Raw genomic sequence first — 11,815 nt, forward strand, 5'->3', positions numbered from 1 at the left:
CCCCCCCCCCCGCAAGCCTGCATTTTCTGCTAGGTCCTTTGCTCAGGAACAGTTTTCTGCTCAGACTTTTCTTTAAATGGAAGAAATTATAATACACTTGTCCAACCATAAGTGTGTTAAATCAGCAGCTAGTTTCTTCCCCATCAATAGAGTTGATCATGGATGACCACCTACCAGGAATTCTACATAGGACATTTCTGCTAATGGTTGTATTCAGTTTTCTTCTTGGCTCTATAAACACCTAACCTACAAATTTGAGTTTTTCTATATTTTGCCAATACGAGCTAATCTAATAAGATTAAGCTTCTGTCTGTCCTTGCAGACTCTAGATCTTGCTTTGAGTTCTGCTTTATTTTTGTTCTGCTCACAATTGAGCTCTCTTCTTTTCTGCCTATCTTAAAGACTTCAGACTGTAAAAAGCAGGGGATAAACCCGGACTCTCTGAATATGGAGGACAATGAGGGCTGCTGAGAAGCCAAGGACAATGGCACTGGGTTTTGATCCTACTTCTTGTTCTGGCTTTGTGGGGGCCTAGCCAGTTTGGATGTTCACCTTCCTAGACCAGGATGGAGGGGGGAGGACTTTGGACTTTCCACAGGGCAGGGAACCCTGACTGCTCTTCAGACTCGAGAGGGAGGGGGAGAGGAGTGGTGGGAGGGTGGGAGGAGTGGGAGGCTGGGAGGAGGAGGAAATTTTTTTTCTCAATAAAAAAAAACAAAAAAAATACAAAGTCATTCAAGACAGGGGACAAGAATTTAAAGGCAGTGTTCACGGGCAAATCCTGAAACGTTTTACTAGAAAAAAAATGAAGCAATGAAATTTTATTTTAAAGCAGACGATATTATGTCATAGTTGCATACTCATATTAAATGTCTTACAGAATGTTGAAGAGTTAAAAAGCAAAGAATAAACTATTGAAACAAAATCTAAAAAAAAGACTTGATGGTACAACACTAGGGACTATGGACTTGTTGTACAAACTGATATAATAATGTAAGTCAAATGCCTGTAAGAGATCTCTTGGCATTTATTTCCTAGAGGGTCTGCTACTCTGATGGCCCCTGAATGAAAAATCAAGTAATTCTACTTTCTTATTTTACTGTTCTTTCAGCAAAAATCTGGAGTCAGAAGTAACTGAGACCATGCAAGGAGAAAAATCATTCAGTGGTGTCGAAAATTGTGCTAAAGGGATTCGCAGTTCTTTGGAGATATGTGCTGTCCTCTTTCTGGTTTTTGCTATGTGTTCTATGTGGCAGGTATTTTAAGAATTTCTTAGTTGTACTCACCGTGATCTCTGACCCCCATTTATATTCCCCCCATATACTTCCTGCTCATCAGCCTCTCCTTTACTGACATGTGAGTTTCCCCCATTACAGTTCCCAAGATGATTTCTGGTCTTATAAAGGAAAGAAAGGTAACTTCTCTTCAAGGTTGCATAACTCAGATGCTCTTCATTACATCAGTGGATGAACAGAATTGATGCTGCTCATAGCCATGGCCTGTGACTGCTACATCGCCATCTGTAAGCCCCTCTACTATCACGAGCCCGAGGACATGCATTTCACTCTTAGCAGTGGCTTGGACCACTGGAATCATGTACTCAGTGATCCAAATTGTATTTGTTGCAAACCTTCAGTTCTGTGGCCACAGAGAAGTAGACAGCATTTACTGTGATCTTCCTTGGTTTATTAAGCTTGCCTGCACAGTCACATACAGGTTGGATCTCATGGTCACTGCTCCATGTCTCTAGGAACTTTTATCACTTTGATGATCTCCTATGTCTTTATGCTGGTCACTGTTTGGCAACATTCTTCTGGAAGCTCATCTGAGGCTCTCTCTACATTGTCAGCTCATGTCACAATGGTGGTATTGCTTTTTGGCCCATGTACCTATTTGTATTTATGGCCTTTTCCCACAGTGTCTGTAGATAAATTCCCTGCCATTCTTGATGTAATAGTTACACCATTTCTGAACCCTGTAATATATACTTTTAGGAACAAAGAGATGAAGGCAGCAGTGAGGAGGATATTCAGCCAAATGCTGAGTTACCAGAATCTGTTTTAAGAGTATGGTATCAGCAAAGACAATTGTCTCTAATGTTTCCTAACTTACAGATAAGAATCTAAAGACACACAGCCCCACACATGCTTTACGTACTAGTTAAATTGATAACACACAAGATTTTCTTAATGTATTTTCTATTCATAACCAAGTAAGATGTATTATTTTAATATAATGTGTTGCAATAAAATTTATTAATATGAAACTCCTATGTTTTTCTACACTCTCCTTGATAAAGAGGGATCTGGACTGACCTATTACATAATACCATTCTGCACTCTGAGGAAGTATTTCCTTTCTTAGATTTTTTTTTTGGTTTTTGTAGATGGAGACTGCTCATTCATTTCCCACCTCCCAGACCCAAATAATAACACAGAAACTGTATTAATTACAACACTGTTTGGCCAATAGCTTATGCATATTTTTAGTTAACTCTTATATCTTAAATTAACCCATTTCAGGGATGGAGAGATGTCTCAGCAGTTAAGAGCACTGCCTGCTCTTCCAAAGGTCCCGAGTTCTATTCCCAGCAACCACATGGTGGCTCACAACCATCTGTATTGAGTCCTGGTGCCCTCTTCTGGCCTCCAGGCATACATGCAGGCAGAGTACTGAGAATGCTGTATACATAATAAATAAATAAATCTTTAAATTAACCCATTTCTATTAATCTGTGAATTATCATGAGGTTGTGGCCTACCGGTAAGGTTCTGGCTGATGGTTGGTGTCTTTCTCCTTTGGCAGCTACATGGTGTCTCCCTGGCTCTGCCTACTTTCTCTCTATATCTCTGTTTGGATTTCCTGCCTGGCTTTTCTCTCTTAAACCATTGGCTGAAAAAGCTTTATTCATCAACCAATAAAAGCAACACATATACAGAAGGACATCTCACATGAGGTTTTATGATGCACATTATGAAGAAATTTGCAATTTTTACACGTTTAAAAAAGTGTTTTTAAACAGAAGTAGAATTGCATCCCTTCCTCCCTCCTTTCCTTCCCTCTACCCCTTCTCAGGTAAACTTCCTTCAACTCTTCTCATGTCTCTAGCCGATAGCTTCTTTTTCTTTATTATTGCTACATACCTATGTGTATATGTATATGCATACTATATATACAATTGACTGAGTCCATTTTTATAATTTTTTTAAAAAAATTTGAGACTCTGGGTAAAACACTGTAAAATCAGTTGTGATAAATGAGAAAACAAATGAGGATAGCAGACATTAAAGCATCAGCACCTGCCGCATTTCTCAGTGTATATTGCCCTTGCATAAGAAGAAGGAAACAGTAATCTTTAAAAATTACCATTTTTTATTTTTAAGATGGTCTTTTACATATCCCTGGCTGTTCTGGAGCTCACTATGTAGACTTGGCCATCCTCAAACTCACAGAGATCCATCTACCTCTCCCTCCTGAATGCTGGGCTTACAGGTATACACCATCACATCCAGCCCTTAAAATTGCTTTTGGTGTTAACCACAGTATCATCCTAAAATTGGATCGCTGAATTACAGCTTTTTATGTGTACCGGCCAGCGCTACAGCAAGTACTGATTAGGCCTTTAATTCACTTCACCCTCTTTAAAAACTGTGTTCCAGCAGTGTCGGGGGTTAGAACAACAGAGATCTGGTAAGGAACAAAGATGGTGCTGAGCTTATTGCTCTCATGTGCTCCCTTATGCCCTGGCTGTAATTTCCCTGTCATGTCTAGGAGACACAATCTCACAGCAGACCTCCTGGTCCTCTGGTTCTAGCAATCTTCCCACACTGTCCTCTATGATGTTCCCTGAGCCACAGGTCCACCAGTTTTGTTGTAGAGGTAGCCACGGGGGCCAACCGCTCAATTATTAGCTGCTCTCCACATTGTGGCAGTTGTCCTTTTTAAAAAAAAATGGTCTCTATCTACCGGAAAGAGAAACTTCTTTGATGAGGGGTGAGAGCTACACTTACCTGTGTTTATAAGGACAAGTTTTAGGGCGCAGTTAGCAGTTACGCCGGCCTAGTAAAGTGACAGTAGTGGGTTCTTCTCAAGATCCATGACCTCACTGGACTTGCTCAGCTGGCTAGGATTACAGTACCTGGCATGAGGTTCCTCCTCCTGAACAGGCTTTAAGTACAATTAGACAGCTGTTGGTTGCTGCCAGAATATGAGAGCCCCCGCTGCACATTTAGGGATGCCTTTACGTGCTGATCAGTGTTAGGACTACTGTTCGTTTCCCTCCTTTGGCAGCTTGCCTAGCACCTTCCAGTACTGTGGAAGTGAGGGCACAGGAAGGAGGTTGTCAGGTTAGATCCGGCTCTAATCTGAGTCCTGTGTCAGAAATGTATGATGCCTCAATAGTAGAGACTTACCTGAAACCCCCAAGGGGCAACCCAGGGCAATAGCTATAGCATACCCAACTGTGCTTAAAAGATCCATATTCCTCCTCCTCCTCCTTCTTTTTGATTTTTTGAGACAGGGTTTTTCTGTGTAACAGTCCTGGCTGACCTGGAACTTATTTTATAGACCAGATTGGCCTGGAGCTCACAGAGGTCCACTTGTCTCTGTCTCCCTGAGTGCTGGGATTAAAGGCGTGTGCCAGCTCCCCTGTTCCTTCTTACTATTGAACTGAACATTAGAAATAATTTTCTAAATTTCCTGGAACAAAAAGCAGAATATAATATGTATTTAATGTATTTTTATCAACTAAATTTCTATTTCTATTTTTGCAAGCTAATCACTTTGATAATTTCTTCTAGCATTTAAAACACACCATTGAAGAGCCACATATGATCGCTCATGCCTATAATGTCAGCACTTGGGAGAGAGACACTTTACGAAACTGTTGTGTGTCTATGTCAGTGGTTCTCAACCTTCCTAATGCTGTGGTCTTTTTTTTAACATTGCTAAATACTCTTTATTTGATATAGTATACATAGACCACAGTAAGTGTCTTTCAATGGTAAAAGGCAGCATCCTTTGACCTAGGTAAGTCTAATAAAATAAGACCATCGAGTCAAGAATAGACAGTTGCCTCCTGACCTTTGGCCATTGCCTGTAACAGCAGGAGTACAAACTTTACCACAGATGAGTCTTCTCATTTCTGAGATGGTGACAGAATTCCCGTGTTTAAACATATTCATATGTCCAATTATATAAATTTAATTATAAAACCATTTAGTAGGTTTGAGGTGACACCCCCATCTTTGTGGAAAGTAGAGCTTTAATAATTAAGTCCAATCTTATCTTGAGAAAGGGAGAGCAGTGACTGTGCTTATACAACTGGAATCATTACCTTAATAAAGATCACATCCACTTTTCTACAAGTCAGTTTTCCTTAATCAAGACTGTCCAACAAAACACTGTTAGCCATTCATGATCTGTATTTTGGGGTATGAATTAAATTACGGTACACATTAAAAGTCATGAGACATGTGTTTTGTAATAAATAAGGCAGTGGAATTACTCCTTAGTAGCCTTTTTAAGATAAGCTATTAGGTCCGCCCTCTCTCCCTTCTTCTTAATTCCAGCAAAGATCATTTTTGTTCCAGGGATGTACTTTTTGGGATTCTCCAAATACTCCATCAGGGTGTCCTCTCCCCAGGTGATGCCTTTGTTCTTGTTGGCATCTGTGTACGAGAATCCAGCCGCCTGACCCGTCTTCCTCCCAAACAGACTGTGGAGGTTTGGTCCAGTCTTATGCTTGCCCCCCTTTCCCACAGTGTGGCACTGGGCACACTTCTGAACAAAACTCTACTTGCCTTTCTCAACGACACCCATTTTTAACTCGCTCCTGGGTGATCAACACCACCAATGCTGCTGCGACCCGAAGACGGACATCCCGCTCTCTAGCCCATGGACACGCCGGCCTGCTGTGGTCTTTGATATAGTTCCTCTTGTTGTGATGACCCACAACCATAAAATTACTTTTGTTGCTTCTTCATAATTTTGATACTGTTATGAGTTTTAATGCAAATATTTTTGGAGATAGAGGCTTGTGACCCACAGGTTGAGAACCACTGGTCTAGGTCAAAAGAGAGTTTCAGACATTTTAATCCTTCCTCCATGCAGGATGCTAGACTTTTTGCATGAAGAGGTTAAGTGGCTCAACTTAGTGAAAGGAAAAGTAAGATTAGAGGTCATGAATTGTGTCTCATGTATGCATGTCACAAAATGAAAATAGATTCTACAAGAGAGATCATTGCTGGTGTCACTGCTAAAGTTTATGGCATTTCTTTCAGATACTTTTCCTTATTCACTTACTTTAAAAATTGATTGCAGGAATTGGGATTGGATTTAACAGTCAGGGGTGCAGAATTAGGCCGCTCATTTGATGTCTTCAAGTCTTTTATTAATTTTATTTTAAAACAAATTTATGCCATTTATTTGATATATGTGAGTGTATGTAAATGTGCAGGTGCCATGGTGGATATTGATGGTCAGAGGAAAACTTTTGTGATCAGGTATCTCCTGCTACCATGTGGGACCCAGGGATTGAATTCAGACAGGACCTCCGGTCTTCCAGTTTGGTGTCAAGTTCCCGAACATCTGGTCATCTCTCTGGCCTTTGAGTAATTGAAAAAAAAATCTGTGAAACATATATCACTTTTCTTAGACTACTTTTCAACAAGAGAGATGGAATAATTTTTTTACAGTCTGTAAGCAATTAGGAATAATAATCATTTAAGTTCTAGTATCCTCTACTAAAGAAGTTCTTGGTAGAGAAGATTGGAAATATTTTGGAGGTAGCTGAGCTATAGAGCACTTGCTTATTGTGTATGAGGTCTGGCTTGATCTCCAGCACTACAGAAGGAAAGGAAAACAAAACACACCAATAGAAATCAGAGCAGAAGCATTCCTAGTTCCAAAGCCCTTGAAGAAATTGTCTTACTAGCCACCATATGAGACACCAGAAAGACTCAGATGAGTTTTTAACTTGTAGAGCTAATGGCCTAAAGCTGGGCTGTGTAGGAGCTGGGTTTGAGGAAAGACCCAACAAATCTGAGGATAGAAGGGTAGGTTAAGCACACACAGAAGGTGATGAGGTGGAAAACACAATGGGAAAACCAGGAGGGTAGGTTCACATGACACAATAAATAAAGCCAGGAGCATTTCCAGAAAGATAACAATAATCTAATGGTTTGTTTCCAGTGGGAGAGGGTAGAGAAAGAAGTCCTAATTATCTCATTGTAATTGGTGCTGAGGAGCAGTGGTGAGGAAATGGATGGTATTGGTGAGGAAAATAGGCTGAGGCATGAGGATTGCTGTGAGTCTGCAGCCCATAGACAGCCTATAGACAGTACAAGTTCAGACCAGACATGGTGGTGCACATCTTTAATCCCAGCACTTGGGAGGCAGAAGCAGACAGACATATTTTTATCCCAGGAACCATGACATCATTCAGTCACTGAACATTGTATAAAAAATAACATACAGAATGTAGTAACGATGGCAATTACTATCCAAGGATGAATTAACTGCTCCTCACTATTTTCAGAATTTTGGAGGCAGGGTTTAATCAAAAGAATTGACAATCCTAAAAAACAGAGTCCTTCAGAAGGCATTTCACAGCTCATCTTTTCCCAAAAAATTAAGTGGAGAACAACAGAGAGAGGTAATCATCTTGATATCTGACATACACAGGCACGCGTGCACATGCACACACAGATATGTGCATCCACACACACAATAAGAAATAAAAATAAACAATATAAGGTTCACCTAACCATTTTAGTCAAAGAGAGTAGACCCGTTTTCCATGCCTAGCTCTCTGTGACTATTTGTTGGTATGACCTCAGCCCTAATTGAGTTATACAAACAAAGGCATCTAAGAATTTAAGGAGTGGCAAGTTGGGAAGTAGAGAGTCATGTTTCCTAAATTCAACACAGGAAAATTTGCTGCAGAATGGAAACATGTTAAAATAATGTCATTTATTTTTGTCATAGTAGTCACCCCCACTACATTCTGGAGTGTTTTGCTGGTGTGTCTTGGATTGCTGAGTTTTATTTATTTATTTTATTGTGCTATACATTTTTCTCCACTCCCTCCTCCCCCCTCCCTTTCTACCCTCTCTGATGACTCCCACACTCCAAATTTATCCAGAAGATCTTGTATTTTTTTCCTTCCTATTTAGATCCCTGTATGTCTCTCTTATGGTTTTCTTCATTGTCTAGTTCCTTTGGGGTTGTGAACTATACACTGGATTTTCTTTGCTTTATATCTAAAGCCACTTATGTGTGAATACATATTATATTTGTCTTTCTGGGTCTGGGTTACCTCACTCAATATGTTTTTTTTTTCTAGATCCATTCATTTGCCTGAAATTTTCAAGATGTCATTATTTTTGACTGCTGTGTAGTACTCCATTGTGTAAATGTGCCAAATTTTCTTTATCCATTCTTCGGTGGAGAAACATTTAGGGTTGCTGAGTTTTATAGTTATATTATTAACAAGAGAAGAGTTTTTATTTTGAAAAATTGCTGGTTTTATATAGTATTAATTACATTGCAATCCTAATAACCTCTGTCGTTCTCCACTTAAGTTTTTGGGAAAAGATGAGCTGTGAAATGCCTTCTGAAGGACTCTGTTTTTTAGGGTTGTCAATTCCTTCGATGAAACCCTGTCTCCAAAGATTCTGAAAATAGTGAGGAGCAGTTAATTCATCCTTGGATAGTAATTGCCATCGTTACTACATTCTATATGATATTTTTTATACAATGTTCAGTGACTGAATGCTGTCATGGTTCCTGGGATAAAAATATGTCTGTCTGCTTCTGCCTCCCAAGTGCTGGGATTAAAGATGTGCACCACCATGTCTGGTCTGAACTTAACTGTCTATAGCGTAGATGGGCTGCAGACTCACAGCAATCCTCATGCCTCAGCCCCCACCCCAGTTTCCAAGATTACACACATGGGCCACTATACTCTATGAATTTTCGTTTTAATATAATTTTCTGGTTGCGAATTATGTAATTATGCTAAAAATAATTAGGAAAATATGAAGAAAATCTCAATAATATTTTACCAAAACTAGTAACAAAGAGGCATGCTTAAATTTAAATATAAGGATCAATAAATTATAAAGATGTCTATCTGATAAATACATTTCATGGCTCTAGCAAGATCTCAAAGTAAGGCTTTTTAATTTTTCTCTTGTGGTTTTAGGAACCAAATCCAGGACCTCCTACATGCTGGGAAAGTTATACCACTAAGATATGTCTCTCATTCCAAGAAAACAATTACATTTATTTATAGTTTAGTTTCATAAGAAAATTTTATTCATTATTCTATAGTATTTAAGCATAAAGCTGTCTTAATGTATGGCAAGGTTTAAAATGCATTAATCAAGATAGGAGTTAAAATAAATATACATCTATTTCATAACCTGAACATATTCAGTATGTACATTAGCTGTCTCTCCCACTCTGAAGTAGTCCTGATTGTAAACAGCACTTCCCTGCTGGCAGTGACTGCCCCCTAGTGGATATTTAATAAGATCTCATGTAACTGCATGAAATCGCATAGAAGCAGGTCTAAACTTCAGGACACACACAGACTCCCACCAAAAAAGATTCCTCCACACCAGTGCTGATTGTGTCAAGGGATTTATTAGCCCTTGGGGGAAAAAAAGGAATCAACTCTTATTTTATAAGTAGTTTCCCTTCCAATTCTGAAACAAATTTTACCAACCAGCAAATAATGATTTAAAGGAGTTGTTGTTGTCAAAAATAACAGTTGAGTGTAGAAAATTTCTTGCTCACCACATATACCATTAGGATAGGCTTTGAAATGAACTCATATTTTTTTGGTTGTGGGTTATTTTATTTTTTTAAAAAAGAAAACAAAATATCTTTTTTCATTTTACATACCAATCCCAGTTCCTACTCCCTCCCCTTCTCCCATTCCCTCTCCCTTCTTCCCCCTCCACTCCTTAGAGAGTGGCCCATTGCCTAGGAGAAGGTCCAAGGCCCTCCCTACTATATCTAGGCTGAGCAAGGTATACATCCAAAGAGAATGGGTTCCCCAAAAGCCAGTAAAAGCAGTAGGGATAAATCCTGGTGGCATGGCCAGTGGCTCCACAGTTTGCTGCAGTCATACAACTGTCACCCACATTCAGAGGGTCTGGTTTGTTCCTGTGCTGATGAACTCATGTTTTATGGTAATTTCTTCTATGTGACCCTCTTCTAGTGGGGTCTGCAGTTCAGTTTTTAAATGTATCACTTACTCAACCTATACCAACGGTTCTATCTTCTTCAAGCACTCCTGAAACGTTAGTGCATGACTAGAATAAATTTTGGTAAAAACAGGTAAGTTTTAGCTTTTGATCTTTCTGTGTCAGGAGCTTATTTTCAATGCTAACTAAGAAGATGCTAGAAGTTCAAAGTGGTAGCCCATCTTGGCGTTTTCTTTCAGGTAGCAGTTCTTCCTGGTGTCAGCCTCAAGTTATTGCATTTTCATCAGTGAGAGCATATAGTCTAGGTGTTGAAGCCCTGGCTCATCACGATGTATGATATTGCTAGGAATGGTGCACACATTGCACAAATCTTAGGGATGCCCCTGACATTTCATGGGACCTTCCCTGCAAACCTTTTATGACATTTTCCTGTAGTGCCTAAGATAGCCCCACTCTCTCCCCATTGCCACTTTCATGTCTTTGTTCCCAAATGTATAGATGACTGGGTTCAAAAAGGGAGTGATATAACGCATCAAAAATAGCAAGATATTTATCCAGGTGTGAGGTTGGTGAAGGCCACGTATAGAAAAACATCAGTGGCCCAAAGAATAAGATGACCACAGTGACATGGGCTGAAAGAGTTGAGAGGGCCTTAGACAATCGGCCAGCAGAATGCTTCCAAACAGTAAACAGCATGAAAATAAAGGAAATCACCAGTAAGAGAAAGGAGCCCACAGAAATGAGGCCACTATTGACAGTTACCATGAGCTCAAGCTCTTGAATGTTCGTTCAGGCAAGTCTCAGGAGTCGGGGGAGGTCACAATAAAAACTGTCCAGTGTATCAGGACCACAGAAAGGCAAGCCTACCACAAACACCAATTGTACCACTGAGTGAATGAGGCCAATGACCCAGGAAGTGACTAAAAAGAACAGACACACTCGTGGGCTCATGATGGTCAGGTAGTGCAGAGGCTTACATATGGCCACATATCTGTCAAAAGCCATGGCTATGAGCAGCACCATCTCAGTGCCCCCAACTGCATGACTGAAGAAGATCTGAGTGATACAGCCCCAGAAGGATATGGTTTTGTGGTTCTTGAAAATGTCACAGATCTTCTTGGGAGCTGTAATTGAGCAGAATATCATGTCAATGACCGAGAGATTAGCCAAGAGAAAGTACAGGGGGGACTTTAGATGGGCATCCAAGGTTACAGTGAGCACAATGACAAGGTTGCCAATCATGCTCGCCAGGTAGAACAAGAAGGTGAAGACGAAAAGAAAAAGTTGAATCTCCCATACATTGGTCATCCCGAGGAACACAAACTCGGACACTACAGAGCAGTTCATCCCAAACATTGCTTCGGATGTCAGAGTCAGCATTTGTATTTCCTGAGGGAAAAATGAAAATGAGAACAGTTGACTTAGGCAAGAGTTAGTGTTCAAGAAAGAAAGCCCGTAACGATGGAAGTAATTATTAAATTAAAATTATGCACAGCAAAATACTCTTTGTCACATGCATGCTTGCTTCCTCTTAGATGGGCCAGCTGACTTCCACATGGTGGCATGATTTTCAAAGCTACTGCTAGAGCGTCCCCGCCTCT

At 40.0% G+C, this 11,815-nt stretch overlaps 1 protein-coding gene and 2 pseudogenes across 1 annotated transcript; 1 reads left to right on the forward strand and 2 right to left on the reverse strand.

Annotated features, from left to right (window-relative positions):
• Window positions 1–1,291: 1,291 nt before the first annotated feature.
• Window positions 1,292–2,064, forward strand: LOC113455859 (annotated as a pseudogene).
• A 3,438-nt stretch (window positions 2,065–5,502) lies between these two features.
• LOC101987490 lies at window positions 5,503–5,820 on the reverse strand (annotated as a pseudogene).
• A 4,810-nt stretch (window positions 5,821–10,630) lies between these two features.
• LOC101988624 (olfactory receptor 4F15-like) lies at window positions 10,631–11,570 on the reverse strand. Its single transcript, XM_013355577.1, is given in 2 exon segments — window positions 10,631–10,738; window positions 10,740–11,570. Coding segments are annotated over 2 exon segments (939 nt in total).
• Window positions 11,571–11,815: the final 245 nt, after the last annotated feature.

Source organism: Microtus ochrogaster, unplaced genomic scaffold (assembly GCF_000317375.1).
Source record: "Microtus ochrogaster isolate Prairie Vole_2 unplaced genomic scaffold, MicOch1.0 UNK198, whole genome shotgun sequence".
NCBI classification, from domain to species: domain Eukaryota; kingdom Metazoa; phylum Chordata; class Mammalia; order Rodentia; family Cricetidae; genus Microtus; species Microtus ochrogaster.